Here is a 27337-nt window from a genome sequence, read left to right on the forward strand (position 1 = left end):
GTTTTCGTTTCATTGAATGATTTGCATTGCAAGCAATTTGAAATGGGACATTTGGCATTGTTTTATGAACTCGTTTGTCGATTTTGGTTTCGAATTTATTCAGGAGTTTCATTTAATTTATTTTTATTATGTCTGCCTTTTTGTTACAACAACAAAAAACACATCCATTAAACGAGTCGTATTGCTTTTTCTTTTTCTCCTATATAAGCAAGTGACAGCTTTTGATGTATACACGCTATTTTTTTTTGGCGTTGTTTGTGAAAGTATCAATGAACTTTTCATTGTCAAATCCGGATAAAAAAAGTGTAGGAGGGAATTAAATTCTTCCCTAGACAGTTGTCGCAGTTTTTCAAAAAAAGACATTCGCCAAAAAGTCCAAGTAGAGAAATATAGAGGTGAAACTTTAATTTTGTTGTGTCACTTTGTAACAGGCACTCTTGCCATATACCACAATTCTCGCCACTGTGTTCTTCTTTTCGACTTTTTGCACATTCTTTTTACGCTTCGATTCTTTTATTGCGAGTTGATCGTGTGGCACAAACTAAACATCGATGCAGCATACCGATAAGAGTTTACCTGAATCCCATCCAGCTCAGCAAACGATTATGTTTTGTTGGCCCAATGTCGAAATGTCAATTGGCAGGGAAAAATCTTTCGAAAACATACCTCATCCCACATACATATCGAAAAGGGAACACAAAGTCTAGAAAAGGGGAACACAGCACAAACATGCTTTGAATGCTTAACATTTCCATTGAAATCATTTCATTTGCACGGTCATCATCAATGCTTTTGCATTTCCGTCAGTTCATACGTACATTAATGTCACATACACACACTTGCAAATATATTGAAAGTAGTTCGAAAGCATACATGGATATATAATCATTTCCTTTATGCTTTTAGTTGTACATCCGCAATTTCATTGAAACTTTTAAAGCTCCATTGGCTTTCGATTGAAAGGCAAAACATGTTTTGAATGTGATTGTTACGGATTCAATATACAAATTCGGTTGCATGTATGTGACGAGGTGACAAAATCATTTCACTGATATGGTAACTGGCATTTTTTCGCTTTTGTTCAACGACACAACAAAACTTGATATCGAAGTAAATATTTATTGAAATTGAATGTGTACATGAGAGTTTTCCGTTTGAAAATTGAGATTGGCCGAAAACTTACGATACGCTGCAGTCTGCACCATTAAATTATAACAAAAAATATATAAATAAGTTTCAGGAAAATTGAGAACTTTGTTCAATTACAATGTTGCTCATTAAAAGTTTTTTGCCATCGAACATCGAATATGGAATGTTAGAAAATTCAATTTTCAAAATAGCAGCACAGATTTCTCTATACTACCTTTCTCTTTCTCTCTCTCTCGCTTTTACTATTTTCTTTACTGTTCCCTTCTTTTCGAACTCTCTGTTGAAATTTGCATTATATTGTAAATTTTATGTTTTTTTGCCTTAAGAACAATGAGTTAAATATAATTTCAACATGACACAGCGGTTTCGTTCTATAATAAGAAACAGACGAAGCCAATTTTCTTCGACGTGCTCTCGTATCCAAAATGGTGATGTGATATGAAAATGTCAAATGGATTGATAAACTCAACAATGTATGGATGTATATTAGTTTTTACGAGCAATTTGTTTTCAGCAGAAAAAAAGATTGCAATTGCCAGCGGTAGCATGTAAAACCATAAATAGCAAAAATGACTACGAGGAAATGATTTTCTCGCATTCTCTCAATCTACTTCAAATCGAAAAGCTTGTGAATAAAAAACGCTACCATTTTCCTCAACACCAGCAGTTATTGAATGCCAGAATCTGTATCAAACTTGAGTAGTTCATTTACGAGTGGTCACTGGTACATTTTTTTTTATTTTAAGCTCCATCTTGGGACAATATCAATGACCCGAAGCAGTTCCTACATTTTGTTACTTTGTTGCTTCTGAAATATCATGTATGCATTGCATGCCATGTAAATGGTAAAATGAGAAATATTTAAAGAATGCAGCATACATGATTTTCATTCAAAAATATATATATATATATCAGTAATGTGCGAGGAAAATTTTTCAGGGGGGGTGGTTTTTCGAAACCAAAAATTTCTCAAGCAAATCAGACAAATTTTCGTTTTTTTTTTTTTGGAAGTCAGTTTTTGAGGTGAAAATCCCTAGCAAATCGGAAAAAATTCACTCGGAACCAAAAACCCTGGGAAATTGAAAGAATTCTCCCCAATTTTCTACAATGTCGAGCTAAAAAAAAGGTCTTCACTTTTAGAATCAAAAACCCTAACAAATTCGAATAATTTTCGCGAAAAAAAAATTCTCATCCAAATCACACCTTCCCCCCTTCGCACATTACTGTATATGGATACCATTCACAAATGCATTCATGTATAATGTAGAAATCTATGTGTATGTGCTGGACAGTTATAAAAAGTCATTGCTGGTAATATCATTTTTACAGAAATTGGCTTCTGCAAAACCTAATAACATGAGCATTTATATTGCTGCAGGAAATGCAGAAATGTTTGTTTAAACAGTGATCTGAGTCATTTTTATATGTGTTACTGGAGAGAAAATGGTCCATTTCCCTTTCTCACTCTTCACTCAGCTGAGTGTAAATCATTCTTCATTTGTTGTACACGCGTACTTCACTCATCGCCCAGAATACCAAATGACCAAGAAAAAAATCGAGAACACAGACACACATAGATACTGAGAAAATGGAAGAGAAAGACACACACAGAGATTGAGAAATAGAAAACAAAACGTTGAAAGAAACTGCATGAAAATAAAGTTAAAAAAAAACACTGAAAAATAATAACATTCGTTGTGACGAATGAAATGGAGCATAAGCCCATCTCAAGAGAGTATTAAAGAGCAGAACCGAGACAGAAATACATATATAACGATGAATTGAAGATGAAAAACTATGGACAAAGAAAAATTTCGTTTTGTCTGAACTCATAAATCATTCGGTAAATGGTTTGCGGGCTTAAATGTTTAGCACTTTTCCCATGGGTCCGTTCGTGTGAGTTATTAAACTGCAATTCCTCTCACACTTTCACTCATTGCGACGAAAATTCAAACGTTACCCCCGGTGTCTCGATATGTATTTTGTATGAACATGATTTTGTACACAGGCAGAGACAAGTGAGTATTTGTCGGCATAAATGGTATAAAAATAGTGTCGCATCGCATGATGGTGTAAAATCGGTGTTTGAGCCTCCGGTCACTCGATTGGTTATTGTCTTATTATGGAAATAATAACAAGAAAGTTTGTGATGTGAATGTGAAATTGATATGACCGTACCGAATGTGATCCTTTTTCCTGTTCGGTCAGTTTTTTCGTCGGTAATGTCACCCAAGAAGGATAAAGAAGATGAAGAAAAAAACGACCATTTCTTTGCTCTGGTATTACCGAAATTAAACCATGACTGTGAAGTTTCCATGTGAAGGAAAACAAAATTGATAAGAAAATGGACGAATTTTTGGGATTTTTCGGACGATTTTCGCTTTACCCATTTGAATTCACCACAAAGTATTATTATTTCAACGCACACATGGATGTTTATTTTGTATATAAGCTATTTGAATTATGAAAAGAATAAACAGAATGAAAACGGTCGCTTCTAAGACTTTTCAAATGTCATCATACAAATGTTGCATATAACCAATAAATAGCTACTCACTTGAATTCAGTTCAACAAAATTCGTATAATTTTGCATTTTTCATCATCCATATGCATTTGGAAAATCGTAGTCTCTATCGCGTACTTGAAAAACTCTCGAAAATATCCAAGCCAACTTGTTCACTCGCAATGCGTCCGTATATTGTTGACAGCTCTAGTTCACGATTTTGCAATGGCATACATACGCAAGACCACTAACCGAAATGATGAGGAATTCTCTTTGTTTGTCGAAAACTTATAGCTTACATAGTTTTATTGTGAGATATATGAAAAAGAAAACAAACTGAAAACACACAGCAGCAGCGGCAATCTGCAGATGATGCGAAATGCATTGAACACAAAGAAAGTGAAAAATCCAAAGCTGAAGTTGAAATACAATATTGTGTCGCTTTGAAGTATTCGCCAAGAGGGTACCATACCGTACACGTTATAGTTTTTTTTCTACTCATTTCTGCGGTAGTTCTCGTTTTTCATTGCTGGTCGGTTTTTTTCTCTCTCCTAGCATCTTATTCTTTTCCGACTCTCTGTTTGTTTCTTCCAGTGCGCTCAAGTGGATTTTATGAGATACAACACATCACCTCTATTCACGTCAACAACTGGCACTGTATTGGCGAAAAGCACATAAAACATGGAAGTCGCAAGCACTTCGATATGAGTGCACTCTCTTTCAGCTATTTTGTTCATTGCCTGCACTTGATTCGTTCGACTTTTTTTTCTCGCTCCAATTCTCGGTTGAATACCATGGAATCCATAATTTTCTTTCAATTTTAAACAATTCGTGCAGCCGGTTCTGCAATTTTCTTCGGCTGTTGCTATGAGTGTGTTTGGTTTTTCGCATGCTGCCATCAAACCGAATATATGTTGTGCCCTTTTTCTCGATTTCAACGTTGCGTTCAGTGTAAATGATGCCGTAATAAGCGCAGTGAAATGGCACAAATGCTGAATATGTGATGAAATCGCATAAAATTGACTTCAGAATGGCAACAGCAGCGATTCGCGCGGTTTTTTCTTCGTATATGACGAAAAATATGATTGCCGAAGTGATAATCTAGTGTGCGGATAAATGGAGCAAGAAACTCAACAGCCAAACACATTTATTCATGAATTCGGATTAAGTGCTTGCGAAGCACATGCATAAAACGCGACAGACGGCACTTCATTTGACCGATGATTCTAGGTTCTGGGCTTTTTTTGCACTTGAATTTATGCTTATTTTTTGCCAACCACTTGCTTCTCCGTGTTGTCACATCGAGCGCTTCTGTAGCTGCAAACACCCATTCAATTCATATTACTCAAATGTGTCATGTTTTTTTTCAACATCACAAAAAGAGAGGCGAAAGCAAAGAAAAAACAGACCCCCGACAACATACACGAAGAAATCGATCTGATACTGATTCCCGGGGACATGTTAACATGATGCCAGAAATGAAGAAAAAAAATAGAAGGTGAATATGAGCAGTCATATGTCACGACTTGTGTATATAAGGTTTTTTCAACTGACCAAAAAAAAAATCTATATTGCCCATACACATAAGTACATATTTTCTCGAAATGGACAAGCAATGAGGAAATCAGCAATCCACTGTGAGCGGAAATATCAGCTGTATTTTTCATTGGATAAAGAAGCAAATTATCAAAATGTCAGGTTTGGATGCTTAACAGTGGTTGTACTTCGATCGACACACACACACAACGAAATGACTTTTTGCTTGTTTTAAAATGGGAAAATCAACATAAATTTCAATTCACATTCGGGCAGTTTATAACAGAGACGTTTCAGTGCATGTGTCCGGTATTTATCTGCTTTATCTAACATGCTTACAATTTCGGCGTAAGAGAAGGCGAGTTAGTTGCCATTAGAATGTCTTTTTTGGTTCGTTTTCGTTGAAATTCGGTCCATCATCAGAAATAGCAGTAATACTAGTATTAGAAACGGCGTCAACCATTACAACAACAATTCTATATCATGCGATAACAACAATCTTATCGACAAGGACGTAGTCATCGTTCCAGTTTAGTTGGATCGTAAATTCACATCTTCTCTATTTACCGTACATTTCTTTGCTCTCGTTTCGAAGCATTGCTGTCGTCGTCATCGTAGTTTTTTTTTTCTTTAGCATATTCAGGACACATTTTGCAATCAACCATTCCAAAATATAGTTTGCTTTTCCATTTTTCTGCACTTTTTCCATCGAATATTTGATATTTGCGTTTTCTTCATCTCCCATTCTTTTGAATAGATTATTATATTGTAAGCTGATTTTCGCCCGTTTCGTATTTTTCTCTCTCTTGCTATCTTTCTCTTTGTGTATGTGTGACTCTCTCTCTCTTCCTGTGTATTTTCTGCACATTTATCTCATCGGTCGTTCGTAGTCATGTCCTTCTAAGCTCATTGAAGCGTTTGGTTTGTTGCTTTCGTCGTTTCGTTTGGGTTTTTCGTTCTTTTCATTCTCTCATTCGCTTTGCAATCTCTGTTCAAATGTCGATATGTGTTGACTCCGGTTAGTATCCGCTGTTGCCGCTGTTTACTTGGAAACGAATCAGAAAAATATGTGATAGAAAATTTATATGACTTCGATCTGGGCATTATTACGATCACAATAGACGAACGACAGCACACAAAAAGGGAGTAAAACAGCGAGAATGCCACATGAGAAAATTGAGCCAGCAATTTTAGATATTTTTGTGAAAAATATTGTTCATTTTTGTCGATGTGTCTGTTTTGTCATATTTTTTTTTCCGTGCGCAGCTTTTTTTTTCTTCTTTTCACTAACGCGTTCACATTTTGTGTCTGTGTATGTGTGTTTGTGTTCAATTTTTCTCTGTCCATCGATTCTCTATTTCATTGCGATCCAATTTTGAACTGGCGGTTTGTTTTCATTTTGCATCCGCTTTTCCAATGTTCAAAATTTATTTTTATCGAAATTGAAATATATATTTTTTATTGTATTTGTGTTCCGTTTGATAAATTGCTCGAACACACAACCACATTTTTATATACATATACAAAAACAACCCCAAATGGTTTTAGTTGATTATTGTTCTTTTACTTCGGATTTTTAGTATTTGTGGTAGAAACGAAAGCAGGTTGAATGTTGCAAAAACAAAAACCACCATCATGTTATGTTAAAGCGAACAAAAAGAATCAACCCAATTTTTACGCTATTTTTCATTTCCGAATAAATTCGAATTACCAAACGAAGCGTTTAAAATACAACTCGACAAGAATTTATGGTATGCCGTCAAAAAGCGTGCATAAAAAAAATGTGGAGTTGTGTGTTGTGGCAGCTGTATCAAAATTCAAATATAAGTGGTCTTGAGTAATGACTGACCAATATATTGATAAATACCAATTTTTGATTTCATATATGTACGACTGTACCTACAACGAAAAAACGATGATTTAAAACAAATTGTGAATTGAGCGGCTTCCAAACGAATTCTGTGCACTTGTGTGTAAACTTTGCAAACGGAAAAATTCAGCTAATGAACACATTGAATTTTATTAAATTTAAAAAGGAAAAACGTGATGTTTTTCGCAAATGACTTTGTTACAACGCAATGGCAATAATGCGGTGTGTGCGAAACGGCGATTTACGCTGCGTGCGAATTGGAAGAGTTTATTGAGATATCGGGTGCGTTTCGTTTTTTTCCCTTCGAATATCTGGTTTTATCTAATGCAGTTTTTTTGAGTTGATAATACACAAGTATTTTATGGGTAAAATTGTCTTGATATGGCAATTTCATTCGCATTTATGCGGTCATAAGCGTCGTTTACTCATCGTGTAGCACATGTTCTGTTTAGAGGCTTGTCTTTAAGCACTCAAACCGTAGATCTTCATAAAATCCAATTGCGTTCACATTTAACTCTTCGCAACCATAGATAAACGATATTCAACTTACATAAGAGCAACATAGAAAAGGATAGAGAGAAAAAAAAGCAAAAAAAAACTCAACCAGGCGAAAGCCACATAGAAATAGACGCCGAGAGTACAATGAGCATACATACAAAAAAAAAAAGAACCAACAGCAGCATTTTGAAAGCCATAAAAAGACACCCGATGATGCACAGATAAAATAAAGCATACAACTAAACATACACAGAGACACACACACTGGTTGGACGACGCAAACAGATGAAAAGCGAAAAATCCAAGATGTAGATGCTTTTAACCAGAACGACTGCCAATGACAGTTATTGTTCACGGTAATGTGAATCATACGAAATTGTGGATTTTGCGTGTGCATTTTTCTCACTTTGTCATAATAACTGTCTTCGGGTGTCTCTCTTTGTATGTGTCGGTACGTGTGTTTTTTTTATTTCGTCATCAGATAACATTGTATAGTGTTGGCGAGTCTTAAACACGCATCGCATAGAACGTCGCCATGCAATCAGTATGTATGCACTCTTCATCGAAACAACTCTTTGCCAAACCAGATAATAGACTCCACAACTTTGCTTGGCTTTTTTTTGCCTGGCGTGTGTTTCATTTGTGACAAATATTCGTATCGTTTTTTGCTGCGTTCCCCATGCAAGGCAGATGAAACAGTTAAAACTGTTGATGTATTATTTTTTGTATATCTAGACAATGAATTCGAAGTGGCCGGAAAAAAGTCATTGCATGAGGTAGGCACCCGAATAAGGCATAATAACAATGGGCACAGAATAGCCGACATTCGCCCGAAAATACGACAGAAAAAAATGCGCTTTAGATAGAGCAAAAAGCATCGTAATACTAATTCAGAATGATGGCTTGGCCAATGCGAAACAATGGGTTCAAATGAGATCAACAGAGGAAGATACAAAAGCATTTCGACTTTTTCTCGTTTTGTCTGTATTTAGTTTTCTTTTCCATTTCTACAGAGCGACGATTTTTTTTTGTTTGAGAGCATGCTATTGTTTTAGAGAGAGATCTTTTTCTGTAATTGTGCGCTTCTGCTTTCGGGGAGTCTTGTAACTATACCCAAATCCAATGCTGTTCTGCCATTGTTAAAGAAATATTTTAAGCAAGTTTTATCAGGTTTTTGTTGTTCTCTCTCTCTCTCTTTATTCTTCCAGATCTAATTCGGTGTCTCTGTTTTTAGTGAGCGTGTACATGTGGGCGTGCAAAAGATAGATATTTTCAACATAAAAGAGTAATATAAACAATGACACAAATACATTTGTATTGAAGATCCCGTGGATTGTTAGGCATCTTCCCAAACATCCCTTTCTCTCTTTTCTGTCTTGCAGCTACAGCGCTCAATATATACATTTTTTTTGGGCGATGGATGATTTTCTCTACATTCACATGGTGTTTGCGTTTGTTTCAGCGTAAATTTTGTCTCGCAAAAAAAGCTTATCTCTTAAATAAACACACTCCAACGCCAATGCGATACTACTGAATTCACTACGATTTCATGGTTATTTTTATTCCCTTTTTTCTATCTCTTTATTTTCTCTCGCTCTCTGTCTCTCAATGTGTGATTTTTCGTATTCCGTACAGTTCAAGCATATTGTTTGAAATTCAGCAAAAACGAGATACGAATCACAATCTCAATCGCAAAGCGTGTTTGTGTGCTTTTATGACATCGTAGTGTCCAATGTATGAAGAAAAAAGATAGAGGAAGAAAAAAAAGCGAAACGATGTCAACCAACCCATATAATAAAATTGAATGATTTGCCTCAACACCAATGCATCGAGGAAGACATATCAAGGAACAAAAAAAGAGTCCCTATCCAATGGGAAAAATCGAATATGAAGTGCTTAACGTTTGGTAGATTGTCGAGCATCTTTAATGTCGTAATTGTCGTCACGATGAGATTTTCGAACTGACCGAAAATAAAACGAAATGCGAAATGCAGATGTTTGACAACAACAACAAAAAAAGATACGAAATTGCAGCCGATAAGAAAAATGACACTGGCAAAAAAGAAAGAAAAAAATATAAAAGCGAAAATGACACAAAACATTGCCACCCTGGACAGTATCTCTGTACGTTATTTTCCGTATTTAAGTTGGGTCACAATCCTTTTTTTTCTCTCGTTACAACGCTGACAAAGACCAGAAAATGTTCGAAATGAGAAAAAAAGAGTTTAAATGAAATGGCAAAAGATGCTTCGCGCCTTTATTCCATTATAATTCGCGATGTTCATCGTCTAGCTCTTGTCTTTTGCAAATGGAGGTAAAGAGTCGAAACGAAGCTAAAAGAAGAAGGCAGCAAGAGAGATTGAGGAATAAAGACAAAAACCTTGCCGGATTAAAATACACAAACATATTGCGTCACATTTCCCAGATCCGAACTACCGAAACAAAAATTAAGAATGAAGATAAAGATGAAGCAGAAGGAACGAGCGAAAAAAGGAAAAAATGAACACGTGTATATTGAACAACTGCAAATATATGCGATGGAGAATGAGAAATGCTTTTTATCTGTCAATAGCACTTATTTAATCTCGCATTTGCAGTTTTATTTCACTGTCTTTTTTTCACTTGTCTTTGCCATTTTGATTTCCGTCGTTTTTTTTTGTATTCAAGCAATTTTACCATTTAATGGTTGCACAAACGAACGACTGAAATGACGGTGAAATCATAGAATAAGAAAGAATAACATCAAAATGACTTACATAGGATCTATCATTCCGGTTCAATGCTAGATATTCATGTATGGATTGAGAGTTGAATGGAAACGACAAAAAAGAAGTGATACGACAAAAGAGAATAGCATACATAAAAGAATATTATATTAAATTGGGAAAAGAAAGCAAACGACAGGAAATGTCATACGATGTAACGAAATCATTCGGGTTTGTTTGTTTCTACTTCATTCATTTCATTAATGTTCCTCTATAGAATCACCCATGAATAGATCTTATTCAATTGATAAAATCTGTAATATGTGCAGACGCACAGACGTTTGATTAAAGCACATTTCTTTTGATGAAATTTCTTTAACATTGATTTGAAAAACCCAAGGCAATGAACTGCATTTGCATAAGGCGTTGATGGTCTTCTATAGATTCATCGGCCATTTATGTGAACCATTGAGACGTGAGACTGGTATGCAGACATTTCTTTTCAAATTATACAAATGAATGATGTACACAGACAGGTACTACAAGTCACGGGTCTTGTTTTTTTTATATCATATGCTACTGAATGCCATCGCCTGTATACAAATCATTGTCTGCACTCATTTCACATTCTGTGTCATATTTTGACAATTGCTCTGTATACAAAAATAATTGAATAAAATATGTCAACACAACCCACTTTGAAATTTATCGTTCCATTTGCAAATGACGAAAAGTCTGATGAATTATATCAGTCAACCATCAATGATATGTTCTGTTGTTACAATCTTTTGTTTTGATAATTTTTTACGAATAATTTTCTTTCTCGAAAATGTTGTAATTATTCAACTTGAATAAAATTTCTGCAAATTTTAGTCAAATTCTCGAATTGAATCTACCAAAATTCTGTGGAATCCGCCTTATAATAAAGTAAATTTTGATAAATGCAAGAGCATCAGCCAAGATTTTACAAACGTAATAAACTTTTTTATATTGATATACTGTTACCAATTTATATATGTGTATATGTTCGTTCTTCATGTCTTAACGACTATCGAAAGATCGAAGTCTGGAGTTGTGTTATAAAAAGTAAATACTAAAAAAACGGTCAACAAGCAACAAACATTATATTTTCGCCGCAAAAAATTGACATTGAAAATCAAAGAGTGGTTCGTGTGTTCGTTCACCAACTCTGTTATGTCTCCAAGATGATCAAGTATGCTCCTTTCTTCGGTCAATAGCACTTATTTAATCTCGCAATTACCGTTTTATTTTACTTTCTCCTTTATTCTGCTTGTTTTAGATTTTTATCGGTTTTCATGGAAGCAATTTGTTCTGTTTAACGAATGCAGTTCAATCGTATTGCTCATATCTTTTCATAGAGTCACTTCGAATATAATTACAGCCATTTTCAAACATATTCGTATAATAGTAAGCTTTTATTAAAACATGATTTTCTTGACGTAATTTGTTGCTTGCTACATACATAAATGTTGATAACGAAACGATGCCGTCTTTTGCCTTGACACTTGGTGTCGTATCATATTTCTACATCCACTCCAAATTCCAAAGTACATAAACACAAAGTTCGCTCTCTTCAGAAATGGCATGGAATGCAGTAGTATTGAAGCTACCACCGCCGTCGTTACTCTTCTCATCGTTAACTACTCATTTATTATTGTTATTGCATGAAACAGTATAAATATTTTTATTATCTTCTCTCTTCTTCTTCTTCTTCTTCATTTTTATCTCGTTTACAGTCAAGAGACCGAATTTTCTCGCTGCTTCCATAAAAATATCCGTGCTTAGCGAGGAAAGAAGACGAAGAAAAATGTAGTCATATAAAATGAATGATTCGTTCTCAATTCATACACTGGATGAATTTTTTTTGAGTATGATGAATTTGCAGGAAATTTGAAAATTTATGCTCGCCATAAAAATGTTCCATTGCTCTTGGCATACTAAGTAAGTCCAGGCTAAGTAGTTTTGATTTGAATGAAAATCAACCGGCCACTTGGTCTCTTTCGGTATGTACGCGCACACATAAGATTATCACTGTCCACCCGACACATACACACCAAGCGACATAATGTAACAAAAATGTGTCGGACACATCACAGTGTATATTCCAGCACGACAAATTATTTTTGAACGTATCTTTCGTCGCTGCTTTTGGCCTTACATTCATTCACGATTCTTTTTTGCTTCAATTTTTACTCAAACGAAAATAAAATTCACGAATTTCATTTTATCGTCGCTTGTTAATGTAACTTCTTACAAATGACTTGCTATTTTTTTACTAACGTCACTTACAAATACATGTTGGTTGGAGAAGACGAGAACATGGAAAATGCATCACCATCCTGCAGAATGTGAAATGAGCCAGAGATGGAATGATGCAGAAGCAGTGAACTGAACTATAACTAAATTATCACCATTTTCCATAAAATGCTGTTAATTTCTTCAACTTTCATCCCGAAATTAATTTGTGGCATAAAAATAAATTCATGGAAATGTTTGAATTTTTTTTCTTCTATTTATTGCGGCTATGTGGCAAAGGGCTTTGTTCATTCATCGCTCATTTCTGTTATTTGCAGTTGAATTATTTCTTTTTTCTCTGGAAACATTCATTTAATACTGGACGAGTAGACTTTTTGCTTATACAATTTCAGTTATTGTACGTCACTTCAAATAAACTTCAATGTTTTAAAAGTTTTTCAACTAGAAACTGAAGCCATGGCTTGAAGGGTAGAACTAGTTTGTTTATTTTTGCGCTTCTATTTGAACGGATGTATGATTTTTTTTTTTTTCAGAAAAAAAAATCATTTTATTTCGTTGGCCATTGTGTGTTTGTGTATTTATGTGGTGAGCATGAACGAAGCTTAATGGCGATGAGCATTTTGGTGGAAGAGAGATTTGTAGAAACATTTATTCATTTATGTGACTTGTGTGTGATTTCCGTTGTTTATTCAGCTTCTAATTGAATCTTTTTTTTTCAGTGAGCTTCGTATTTCGTCCGTTTGAATGTGGAATTTGGTGAAAGTTTTTTTTTCAGTTTTAAAGAAGCGAAAAGATTACTGCCCAAAATGATAAAAAAATAAAATTCACGTATGGTTGGCGCTACATTCTATGTAATAAGCGTATACTTTCCACTTAGTCCGTTGCAAGGGAAAACAAGTTTGCATAGAATGCAGCGCCAACTATATGTGAATTTTATTTTTTATCGTTTTAGGCTTCTTTCAACAAATTTACATCAGATTCATTGTTCGCATTTTTCTCCCATCTGATTAGTTTTCTCATTATTTTACCATACCTTGGTACCGGTAGATGTTTATTTGTTTGTTGATTTTCTCTCTTGGTCTCATTTGAATTGATTTGAATGCGTTTGCATTGTAAACGCTTTTAGCTGTATGAGATTTTTTCGCTCACTTCTCATCATCCATTTTTGATGCTTGGTACATTTAATGTTACTGCCGTTTTGTAAATGTAACGTATTTTATTAATGAGCTTCATTTTTTTGATCATTTAAATTCTTCGTGTTTTTTTTTTTTGAAACAATGCTAAATATTTTTGTTCACTTACGCTTGTAATGGTTGGCATCGTGCTTTGTTGATATTTACGTAGCTTTTTACTTAAAAAATCTTCTTCGCCCTCATTGTCGTTGTCAACATTGGTTTTCTTGCTATCACAATATTATGTGTGCATGCGATTCTACTTTAGCTTTGGACCACTTTGGTTCACTATGAAAATAAACATTTTGACAACTTTAATGGTATTTATGAGAAGAGAGTCGACAAAACGAATGTGAAAAATTCAACAAATGCATTGAGTTTTTTTTCTCACACTGACACCGCTCAGTGAAGATCTGTTTAAAGGAAAGAAATGCGTTACCATTCAACATATGTGTCAATGTGCTCACGTAATATCTTTTATTTTCATTTCATCACTATCTCTTTCTCTTTCTCATGCTTCTCCGCCTGCTGTTCTATCGTTTCTTTCAGTGTTGTTCTGTCTCTATTTTAAAAAGTGTTTCCATTATTTTTGTCATTTCATTTTTTTATTCACTTTCATTTCACATTTGGTCTTATTTCTTCATTTGAAGCGACTACGAAATGCGTTGTATCAGCAGTTGATGGTACGCTAATTTCAACAAAACAAAAAAATGTACACGCATATATAAAATTGCTAAAAAGATAAAGACGACGCGACTGCTACAAGTAATCGTTTGAAATGATAAAACGTGCCCGTTGTTTTCGCTCCCGTTTTTACATGGCTGTCAAATATTAGGGTAGACTTTATGTGTTTTGGTTGCAGTTGTTGACACTATGATTGTTGACAAAACTCTCTACAAGCGATAATTATTTATTTGCATGGAATACAATGCAAGAGCACCTTCGTGTTGTCTTTATAGCCGTCATCGTCGCCGTCACCATAAGACAGCCGTCGCATATATTTTCTACTTTGTTCTCTACATTAAACCCGTCTTTGTTTGATTTTTTCCAACAGTAAATAAAGTGACAGACACGCAAGTCAGGTATGCATCAAATCACGGTATAAACCGGTAAAGCCGCTTCGAAATAAATTACTTTCTAATTGGCTTTTGTTTACTGAGTTTTTGATGTGAAAAAAGTCGTTTGCAATCCGATTTAATCCGAATCCATCTATTTTTTTTAAATCAAACTCAATTATTCAGCATTCAATTATTGGTAATGACATTCGGTGGTTAGTTTTGACGATTATTATCATTATGTGTGCTTTGCTGTCAACTAGTTCATAAAAATATGTACTGACACTATTTTGATGTTGTTATTGCTTTGCAATTTCGATGGCATATAATAAATTGTGATGGATTTGTGTCCCCCGTCGAACAATTGCACAATGCACACAATAATATTGTGTCACAATTTATTTGAATATTTATTGGCATTCTCCTAAATATTCATTATTTTGACTTTTGCCTTTGTTACTCGCGCACTCTACGATCTGCTGCTAAGGGCGCAATTGTTGTTTTTCCATTATAATTTACTTGCAAATCTTCTGTATATGTTCGCATAATTTATTGCTATCTCGCATAAATGACGAACACTGTTTGTTTATTGTTGGTTGTTTGTGTCACGCTGTGTCTCGTTCAAAGTGCTTTGATTTGAATACCGAGCTACATTCCCAGCAATATGAGTTTTCTCGTTGTTTGTTCGAACAACTCGAATGGAAAAAGCCTCCGCACAAAACTCGATGTAAAATACGTTTGTTTGCTTATTTTTTTTCTTTCGTATTCTCTCGCTCTTTCCTTTTTTGTGACATCGTTCCATTCTAATTTATATTTTCATTTCATTGAAATTTCCTCTGTGACAACATCAATCCGTATTTCAGGCTGAAATTTTCCACACAAGATTTTTTTTAGTGTGTATGTGCCATAGCATGAGCTTTGTTGAAACGTAGTCATCTACTTCATCATTCTTGTTTCTTTGCGAGTGTGAGCGTACAATGGCAAACACGGTACACAGCGAAACTAAATTGGAATGTCATGAGTTGGCAATTCAAGCGTTTGCTCTTTCAATCGCAACGGCGTAACAATTTTCTTCGTTTTTTTATTGTCCATATTGTCGTTTGTAGTCATTGCTTCTGTCATTCGTTTTTGTATGCTTGTGAAAGAGTGGCGGTTGATGAAAGTGGTTTCGTTAGTAAATATGCGCGTATTATACTTAAACTTATTACAGCCAAATGGATTTGATTCTTTTGATACATGATGTCGATGCCATTTTCAGATTTATTGCCACTGGTGATTTGAAATTGAGAATTTTTTGACTTCGCATCGATCACATCGGTTTCGAATCCGTTCCACCTATTTTCGTGAGTCCATATTGATAAGATTAAAGAATTGCAAATGAAAACAACAGTTTCCAATTCAAATGGCAAACAAACAAACGACATCAGAGAAAAAAATGCTTCTCAACCGCTTTGCTTTCTGTTTGTGAAACGTCAAATGAAAATGCCATGCGATCGGAAGTTAGGCAAACGAAATATTTCCTAATAAATGAATTCAAAAGGAATTCGATTGAGTAAAAACACACAATGGGATATATCAAACCTTAAATTCTCCAGAGATGGCTGAAGAGACTGAAGAAAAAAAAATGCTTCACATTCTATAGAAATTCACATTTGGCAGATAGATGGGAATGACAATTTAAGAATTTCAACCGAAAAACGCATATTTTTCGCTCTTCCTTTTTTACGATAGAAAATAATGTTAAATTTATGGGACTCTCTATATTTTTTTTGGGGGAGACGAATAAAGTGCGGAACGCGAGCGTATGCTCATTGTGGTTTCACTCTTTGGCACGTTTCATAAACCGCGAACGATTCCGTGTGTATAATATATCAGAATAACGATGTCGCATATCTGAACTCTTATGAACGATGAAAAAAAGGACGACGAAGATGAAAGGAGGACAAGAGAAAGAGATAGTCAACACTGCCATTCGAATAAAATTTATGGTTTTCAATGAAAGTTAAAGATGTGTAATTACAATCGAAATAACAATAGGTTTCGACAATTTATTTTCATGTTCGATTCAATTCAATCGGCTTCAAAGCAATACTACCCATTGTAACATGCGGTTACGTTACACGACAATCAGAATTTCACAGTGGCAGCACACACACACACATACACACAATTGGATGAATTCTGTCAACGAAGGCGCTCGAGTAATGTATCATAACTGGTTTTCTCTTTATGTGAATCCACAATGAAACGTGCCAATAAAACACGAATAAATGCTGAACGCAATTTTCTGGGTCGCTTAAGTAGATGGGGAGTGAGAGAGAGAGAAGCAGTGATGTTATATTAGTTTGTGCGAGTGCGGGCACGTGAATGTGATACTTAAAGCAAATCGTAATATGGCCTGATACATTTCTCTTCATAAATTTTCTTTATTGTTGATTTGGAGAATCAATAAAGTTTTATTTGGCCGTGTGCGTTATTGGTCGTGATTCAATTCGCCTGCACAACATTTTCAAATCTCAAACAATTGAATTTATCTGTCGTCAATAAATACGAGCGAAAAATCTGTGATGATGTGCGGAACCATTTCATTTATATTTTAATTTCACTAATTATTACCACCGATGACAATCTTTAATGTATTGTTACATTAAACGAAATCTGAGCTTGTGCTAAGAGCCCGTCAACAACAGAATGAATTTAATGAAATGGTGTGTGTATGTGTGTGTTTGTTTGTTGGATGTTTTTGTTTACCATAATTTTATGCTTTAAACGGCAAATGTTTTGTTAGCCTTTAGGAAAATGCACTGGCAAACTTCAAACAAATCGCTCAAAGGGCACCAACGGTGAAAATAATAATGTGAAAAAGCATACTTTTTTTCTTATACAGTTTGCAATTTATTCAGGATAAAGAAAGACCTCGCAATTTTCAAACGCATTCATTTATTGTATTGCTTGTTGCGACGCTTTCGCGTTTTATTCGTCAACATTTCTTGTTGTTTGCAAAGCATTTGCTTACTTTGTCAATTTGAACAAACGTAAACAAATGCATGGGTTTGCTTTCATTTTGCATAAATGCAATTTCAACGAAGCGTTTTTTTCTTCTCCGTCCATTTTATGATGGGAACAAAAAAAAGATTCCACTTGCACAAATTGCAGGCCATATTTCTTCGTTTGGGTGTGCACACCATTGCTGCAAAGACACTTAGTTATTAGCGCCATCTAGTTCGTGCGAGAAAAAATCTTCACATTTCACACACGTACTATTGAGTTACTTCACTATGCAATACAGTGAGGGCGCCAGTGATACGTGTTTTGCAGCAACCCAGTGTGGGTGTGTCAGTGCTTTTCAGACAATATATTTAACTAACTGGTCAGTTGAGCTGACAGTACGTTAGCCAGCTAAATGGGCTAAAACAATAGACGTTATTGTTTTAATGATGAATCACTTTTCTTGTTTTAATAGCAGTGATTGTTCATTAAAACAATAACTTGTATTGTTTTAGTCCATTTAGCTGGCTAACGTACTGTCAGCTCAAATGACCAGTTAGTTCAATATATTGTCTGGTGCTTTTGACCAGGTTTTCATTTAAATTCAGTGAACATCATGGAGACTGGAGACTTGTTTGGACACCTTTGTTCGTTTCATCTTGCTTTTTATTGACTCTTTGCTCGTAAAAAAAGTTGTACGACGAATTGCAGTAATTGAATTGATGCGGTATTACTCAAAGAAACCTACTTTCAAAGCAGAACTGTATGCCTCTTCTATTTCAATAAACTATTTTGCATTTCTTCCTCATAGTACAATTCCAGATTTTCTTTTATGGCTAGTGCTTTTCACATTTGAACCACCAAAGATTTGTTAGTAACGAGTTATGTTCGCCATGTATTTGAGCAACAACAATTGAACCCATTTCACCTGAGCGTAAATAATTTTTGAAATAAAGTCTCGAATGCATTGTCATGACGATTACATAAAAGAAACTGTAAAGTTTATTAGGTATCCAGTAGCGTCTGTGTTTCGTTTTAGGAAAATTACTGGGCTGATTTCAACAAGTCCAAAATAAATTGAAAGTGAATAAAATGAAAAAGTGAGTGAAAATGTTTACTATTTTTGCTGTCAAATCAAGAAATATACTTTTTATCGGATGAGCTTTTTTTATCATGATCAAAAGCTTAGACTAGAAGCTCAGCTAAATGCTTTTTGAATTCATTCAAGATTCTTATCAGATAAAATCTCAGTACTGTTGCATTTATTGCATTTGCAAATGCCTATTTTTTGCCATTATTTATTTCCGAAAGCATGTTCAATAAAAAATCAAACTCAAATACGAAATACATTGAAACATAGTTTAACAATCCTTGCATTGCTATTAGTACTTCTTATTTGCAAATATTTATTACCGCACGTTGGTGGCGTGTGTGGGAGGGAGTACAGTGCACGTGTTATAGTTTCTGATTCAGAATATTTGCTGAGTCTGAGCATGTCATTTGTGATTGTTAAAAGTGTCTTGTTTTGCATCAAAAATGGTAAATATGAATAATCACATGATTATTTCTTTCTCTGTTTTTCTCTCTCTTTCTCTCAACACAAACCACTGTACATACTTTATTTTTTCTGTTCGTTCACGATTGACAAATATGTTTTTCGTACAATGAACGAATATCGAATCTGTATTGTTGAGGTTTGTTTCTGCAATGTGGAATTTTGTGACTCAGTATTCCATGGTATTTTACGGTTTTGTGGATTCTCACACGTAGAAATCAAATAAAATTGGAACAAACACAGCGACATGATGACATGCATTGTGCATCAAAATGAATGGTAAAAGCACATACACACAACAACAAGAGAATATGTAATAAATGCGATCGATTTATGCATGACATTTATTAGAGAGGGCTTAAGAGTTGTTCGCATGGCGAAGCAACTTTAGTCTGCGGTTATTTGGTTTTCGATGGGTTTTTCCATGTGGCGTAGAGGTTATTTTAAGGTGAAATTTCTGAAAGGAAGAAGAATTACCTTCATTAAATATGCTTCGGCGGCCTTAAATTTGCGCATCTCATGCCGCGTGTGCAAGCCTGCAAGCAATGTCTTCAGTCAAAATGTTGCGGTTTTTTGCGCTGACATTTTCGATTTGCCAAAATTTAAATTGTTAATTTTGTTTGATAATAAATCAAGAAGGAGCCATTTCATGCAGTGCGAGACAGTATTTTTGACAAATATCAATGCAACGCGGCAACGCCGTTTGGCATCCAGAATGCAGCGCTGTCATTATTTTTTAAATTGGATTCAAAATAAATGAGCTCAAATATTCGAAGCCTTCTATTTGATAGCTTGGATTCGAGTCGATATGGTTGATATCGTCAACACACATGTGCATTGCAGCTCCAAACCAGGTTTTCTTTCATATTTATCTTCTTCATTTTCAACAAAAAAGGATGAGAAGTGTCTAAGGAATCGCAATCAATCGCTTTTGATTTCCACTTGGATTCGTTGAATATCTATGTGACAGTCAAAGGAAGTGAAAGAAGCCAAATGCCATTAAAATATTCGTCGAATTCAAATTTTCATAGCAAAGATGGCGTATTTTTCTTACTAAAATAGCTCACATTTCTTCGAGTTTGTTTTTTCATCGATAAAAGCATCCGAATATTAATGACCATCGATCTACAAATCTACTTGTTATCTTTGTGCCAGCGGCAAATCCAGTTTGTTTTGCTGATTATTTCAGCATCGAATTGACGAGAAAAAATGTGTGAAAAAATATTCCACATTTCTTTCATCCATTATGACAGTCTCACACTTCTCTCTCTCTCTCTATCTCTCTCTATCTCATACTACGATGATGTAAAGTAATATCAATTCCAATGCAAATTGCATTCGAAATCCGGTGCGCACTTTGACAAAAACGAACCATCAGCAGTAGCAACATCATCATCATCATCAACGCCAACTGTTTGAAACGTTTTTTTACTCCTAGCGAATGATGAAATTGTTCAGTTTTAACAAGTTTCAGTTAAATTTCTCGAATATTCAACTGATAAAGCCTTCAAAAAATGCTTAAATTATGTTGGCATGTGCTTTTAGTGTGTGAAATTGTCAGAAATTGAGGTATTTTTACGCTTTATTCTCTAAAATAATCTTTTTCTCATCTTAATTTGCGAAATATTTTCGATAGTAAATTCTGAGAGAGAGGAGAGGAGAAAAAAAATACTTGGACACGCTTATTAATAGAAGAAATACTCAATTGAGAATGTAACAGAAGAATACAGTAAAATATTCAATACATTTTTTTGACAGCATCACGATGTTGCCATCCGTCGCTTTTTATCCCACACTTCGCTGTTTCAACTTCAAGTGTTATAATAAGGGCTTAATTCGCAAAATATAAAGTAAATGGTACACACAGTTTTCTGTTTTGTCAGAGCAAGAGAGTTGATTTGGTTTTTCGTTCATCCTGAGCACTTGTCACTAATGATTTGTACAGAAAACCAATTTGAATTTGCTGTCGTCTCTCCTTTTTCCCCCTGCTTCTTTCCACTTTTAACACCAATTTCGTCTTTTTCTCTTTTTGTTCTTCTTTTTTGTGTTTCTTTGTACTGTGTTGTCGAGTTCTCGACACTTCTTTATTGAATATTAGACAAACTGGAAAAGGAATTGAAGAAGAGGAAAAAAGCAGTATGCACGTCAGACGCAAGAGTATGTTTTTTTTGCTTGATTATTGCGTATACACAATCTTTTTTATGAAGAGCAACAACGTTTGACGTGATAATTTGAGAGGTTTTGAAAGCAGGTGAATTGATGAACAAAAAAAAATAATACCAAGACCAAAAGGTCGCTGCAAGAAATAGAATTTTGCTATTCCATGTCAGGTCAAAAGAGATTGCTCTAAAAATACGTAGCGCGGCAAAGAAAATGCTAGAGAGAAAAAACTTCCAGACAAAATGCCCACCTCATCATTGTGTACCACTTAACAAGCCTTCATCGCTTTCGCACGACAATTTTGTGAAACGAGATTAAGAGCAAAGCGAAAGAAAAAGGTTTGCATTGAAGTTGCTTAACAAGCAACATGAAATCCATGATTGGTATACACGGCGTCGGTGAAAATGAAATTATTATTACGATTAAGAAGATTTATCGTCTGATTTGAGTAGAATTAAGATTAAAGGATTCCACTATGCGCATCATCAATTGGCTATCGTTACGAATGCCATTTCACATCTATGGTTTCCATTTACATTTACATCTGTAAAGATATGCACATTCACGGCCACCGCTTCTATTTTTTGCTTTGTTTGTTTATCGCCTTTTGTCGATATCATTTCTGCTGTTTGCCACTCGTTCTTCTACCGTTCACGTACATGAATAATTGCATTGCGACGGCTACATTTCTCGGCTAAAATTATGTGCGATTTTTTGTCCGGCGTGCTTCTAATTCCAATGAAAATTAATTATCGTACAATTGTACATATATAATTTTGAACGACGGATGCTATATGCTTCTCTCTCTCTCTCGAATGAACAAGAAAAATCGCTCATTAAACATTGTAGACATTTTGTATGGTGGCTTAAAACACGGAAAAATGGTCAAATAAACAAAATAAAACGCGTCTACAAATTAATTCAATACGCTTCAAATGAAAAATTACTTCGAATCAAGCGGATTGCTGTTTTGGGGAATTCGAGCCCGAAAAAACAGTTGTGTTAAAATAATGTCTTGCTCAAAATTGATTCCATCAATTGTTTTTTGTTGGAATGTAGAATGCTTTCGATTATGTTTACTCGCATGATTGATGCATACCAAAAGACAAGTGAAAACATCAAAAAGTGGCCATTTTGTTGTGCATTTGCTCGCGTTTGCTTTGTAGCACGTTCAATCTAAATCAAAATTCAATTATTTTTATGTGAATTTCGCACCCAGCACACACAAACACACGCACACAAACTGTATTATAATAAATGATGATGATGACTGTGAATGGCCACGCGTAGATGCTGGTATGCTGGTTAAAACAAAAAATTCTATGCACAGCCAACAACGACACACACACACCAAAGACAAATGAATATTTATTTTGCTGGAATGAAGCTGCTTTGTCTTTGTTCCATTCATTTTGCTCCCCCATAAACAAATTCAATCTCGACGCTTCGCATCAGCATTGGCATTCGAAAGACCAACAATTCACAGTGTACATGTAATACCGTTGCATGTGTTGCTACTGCCACCGCAGCTGCTATGAAACGATGGTTTAAATCCGGTAAAACATATAATTGTTGGGAGCGTGAAAAGCATAATTACTCCACACTCAATGTAAAGACATTAATGAGTGTAACGCCATAAATTATTTATCCTGTTTTGATGGGCCGGTCATTTTCTTTTCGTTTGAAAGCGTCCATTAAATTTACAAGCTCCGGAATGAAAGACAACATCGTTCCCCGTCTCGTTGTACACATTTCAGCGTTTTTTTCTCATTCGCTCTATCTCTCCATCTGTTTAATTTTGCTTCGTTTATGTGACAATACGTTTTTTCTGCTTCGTTTTATGTGACAATACGCGAATTAAGAAGCCCGTATCGATGGAAATTTCACTAAAGATAAGCAATTCGAGTGTGTGCTAATTGAGAAGATTAAATATTAAAGAACTAAATTGCATGGCATTTTTTCTCATTTGATAATGGGCATAAAAGTGATTTTCCTGATTTTCAGATGCTTTTAATCGGATCAAACGCTCCGAAACGAATTTAATTTTAAACGGCAGAAATATTTCTTTGAATGTCTTTCTTTCGTAAATTGTTTTTTTTTTTTTTGAAATATGACTCACTTAAGAAATGAATAGTAGTAGTAGTTGAAGTATGTGGATGCAATTTCAATCGTATTAATTGTGCACTTAAATCAAGTATTTAATCAATTGAGAATGATGGAATTCGTTTTATTTCTCAGAATCCCTTCTACAGTACGTTGAATAAAAAAAAGTCACACAGCTTTGAGCACCCTTCGAATTCCTTACTCAAGAGTGCGTTTGTCAAGCACCAATAAGACTGTTCAAAGCAGTTTATTTTTTTCAAGTGGAATAATAAGATTTTGTTTTTATTTTAAATAGAAACTATACTCACCGATAACCATTAAACGAAATGCCAGACTGATCTTTGGCTCCATCGAAACTTGGCACTTCAGAGAAAGAGAGATAGAATGAATTAGCACCTAAAACCAAAAGATAGCTAAAAAAGAGGAAAACTTAAGAAAAATACTTACCTCATAGGTTCCCGAATCACGCGGTTGTGGTGATGTTATTTTTAATGTCCATTCATCTGAACCTTTAGAAAATATATTTTTATTTTTATTGCTTTATCAAAATAATCAAATGATGATCGTTTATTTGTTGTGCATATGCATGTGCAAGTCATTTGGTGTGAAGAAATTTAAAAAAATACATGACCACTTACCCTCTTGATGCATGGCCTGGAATCGTTGATCCGACGAATAGGTTAAAATACCAACTGTTAATATGTGCAAGTCCCTAGATACATTAAAATAGATAATAGATAGGTGTATAGAACACACAGCAACAAAAACAACAATAAAGATCACAACAGTGAAGATATTTGAATATTTTAAGAGAGATTGGGTTTTGAATTACCTTTTCCGAATCCATGAAACCTGTGAACGAAAGACAATCGAATGAAAACATAAAATCACTTTTAAAAACTCACATCAATTCATTGAACCTCAACTAGCATCGAGCACCAAAAATTGTGTGCTTCACTCATTTGAACAATACCGAAAAAAAAGTGAAGAGAAATCATGGCAAAAATTCATTTAGCTTGTTAAAATAAACGACAGAAAAAATGTCATCTCGAATGGTAGCAAAAAAAGGTGTCGCTAACACGATTCATGCAGCCCAAGTTGTAGTAGGTGAGGATGTAACATATTTCAAGTGTGAAACATTTGGTGCGCGCCTGAGCGATTTATAAGCCAAAATAAATGGTAAAATGGCAATATATTTCTTGTTCACTGTTTCACATAAGCCACGCTCTGCACACGTTCGCGACGACATTCAGCGACAAAACAAAAAAAGTGGCATGTTCACTTGTAAAAATCTAATTTAAGTTCGAAATGCGAACGTGTGTGTGCAGATCCATATTCCATATGCTTGGTGTACGATTTTTTTTCTTCTCATTCGTTTTTCTATCGTTGGTAAAAATATTTTTACGGTTCAGTGTGTGCATAGTCGCAAAACTGTCACTGATATTTAGCGAAAGGGCGTGAAAGAGTGGAAAAAAATGAAAAAAATGAGCGGAGCGAAATAATTTTTTCTAACGAATGTTTTATACGCGTTGAATTTGGTCGCCGAAAAAAGGGATAAATAAATTATTTTCTTATAATTCTGTAACAGCCATTGGACATTTTCATTTAAAAGCGAGATTTTCAGCCTTATTTCATTTTTGGTTTCTTTTTTTTTCTGCAATGACCGATGCCTTTTTTTCCTCTCTCGTAAATGCCAAGATTAATTCGATTTTTCTTCGGCTAAGCAGCACATTCAGCATTCGTAAGCATTTTACGATGACACATCCATTTTCAACCACTATAGATTAAAAACAAATTTCGAGAGTGTCTTTGCTATACGCAATGGCACCCATTAGTTTCTTTTTTACCTCACCGTCGACACAATAAGCACATTAAAAAATTTCATTTTTAAATCAAATTTTATGCTTGCTTCGTAAAAATGCATAATAATCCAGTCTAACGACTTGAAATGAATGGATTTCATTATGCGCAATATATATGGCTACAACAAGAGCTACAGTATGACAGAACGAACGAGAAACAGAGAGTGAGAGAGACAAAGAGAAATGACTGCAGGAAAGAAAAAACAACACCAAACATTATCCCTTAATGCCCAAGCTTTTTGGATCAAAACTGAACATATGTTCTGTTTTTTTCTGCATCATAATGGAAGCAGCCAACCGTTAACCGACCAAAGAACGAATGAGCATTTTTCAATTCGCTACACAAAGCTCACCTCATTCTTTTTGAGTGCGTCGCATTCACAAAAATATTTAGGTTTTTTTTTTCATTTCGACTCCATTTTATTTTTCATTCTCACTCTCTCTGTCTTTACATTTCTCTCCCTTCCTCGTTTTACTGCGGAAAAAAGGATATCAGTGAAATTGTGAAACCACAATTATATATTATGATTTTTCAAGCAGCAAAATGTTCTTCATTACAAAATTACAATAAAAGTAATTTTATTTCTTTTTTAATTCTTTTTCTGTGACTGTGATTCGTGAACCTTTCAACCCTTTTCTGTCTTTCTTGTATTTCTGATATCGATTTTTAATAATAAAATAAACCCGTAATTGTTGTATGTGACTTGGTTCAATGAATTGAAAATTTTAATTGGGAAATGTGTTAATTATTGTATGTAACGTAATTATAAAGCTGAACTTACCGCTCGATCGCCTAGATTGCGTACTTTACAATGCAATAGTGCCGGTTGTCCTACGGTTGCAGTGACGTCTCGTTTGGTTGTATTATCAAAAAATGGTTGTGCATATGGTGTCTCCCAGTAATGAACACTGTTCTCACCACACATCGTCCTTGACACTACAAAATGAAAACAAACATGATGCAAATTAATGACTTTACATTTGTTCGCCGGTTAAATGCACAAAGTTCAAAGCGGTTATCGCACGAAAAACTTTTTTTTTCAAAATAAAAAAAATCAGAGTGGAATTTTAATGGGGAAAATTTTCTCGGGAAACACATACTTCGTATCAACAACACTGCACAAACAAGTTAAAACAGCAATGATTTTCAATTTACAAGAGATTATTCGTACACACGCCCGACATTCTCTTCATGCTTGTTGGTATCGATACTTTGAAGTAATTAATAGAGATATATATTCTGTTCTAGTTAAGATCAACTGGATTTCATGGTGAATAGCACCAACTTAACGCGATGCAATCGACGTCAAAAGTTTTTCTTTGGAAAATCATTAATGTGGGTTCAACCTTTGCTAGTACTTTCCAACACATCAACTCTGATCACTGTATTCCAGTTTAAATGGATGTATTAATTATGTGATACGATGTCATTCGCATTACAGATAACGTGAGTTTGTTTGATGGTACCGTTCACAAGGGGAACATTACTCCGCCGTATAGCGTTTTTTTATTAAAAATCTTGACCTCTCTCTAATGAAATATTCAAGTGCTCAAGATTTTTTCACTCTCCAACAACCGTCTTATTAGTATGTCATTACGAAGTTTGAATTAAATGCTGTAAGAATGATTTAACAAAATTCGTGGATTTTGGACACTTGGGAGAAGCGAGCTTTGTCCATAAATATTTCGTTATCTTAGTGTATGTAAAAGGCGTAAAAAATCCTTCCTTGATTCAGTACAATGCACGACGAACCAAATTTCAACTTAACAAATGAACCTCTTGTCGTACTGCATATTAATCACACAGCAAAATGTTTCCAAACAAGAAAAAACGAATTGGATAAACAAACGGGGGGATTACGCTTTTGTGTCGAGCCGAAAAACGGGTTGTATGTAATCCGCG

At 34.8% G+C, this 27337-nt stretch overlaps 1 protein-coding gene across 1 annotated transcript in view; it reads right to left on the minus strand.

Annotated features, from left to right (window-relative positions):
* LOC116339666 overlaps positions 1–27337 on the minus strand; it is a 127396-nt gene that overhangs the window by 65404 nt on the left and 34655 nt on the right. Inside the window, exons 2-6 of the mRNA XM_031765683.1 lie at positions 26217–26371; positions 24405–24424; positions 24211–24284; positions 24020–24081; positions 23881–23935 (exon numbers count right to left, since the gene is read on the minus strand). Of these exons, the coding sequence (XP_031621543.1) occupies positions 23881–23935; positions 24020–24081; positions 24211–24284; positions 24405–24424; positions 26217–26371 (366 nt within the window). The remainder of the gene's footprint in view (positions 1–23880; positions 23936–24019; positions 24082–24210; positions 24285–24404; positions 24425–26216; positions 26372–27337) is intronic.

Source organism: Contarinia nasturtii, unplaced genomic scaffold (genome assembly GCF_009176525.2).
Source record: "Contarinia nasturtii isolate CC-2019 unplaced genomic scaffold, AAFC_CNas_1.1 Cnas_scaffold_533, whole genome shotgun sequence".
Taxonomy (NCBI): Eukaryota; Metazoa; Arthropoda; class Insecta; order Diptera; family Cecidomyiidae; genus Contarinia; species Contarinia nasturtii.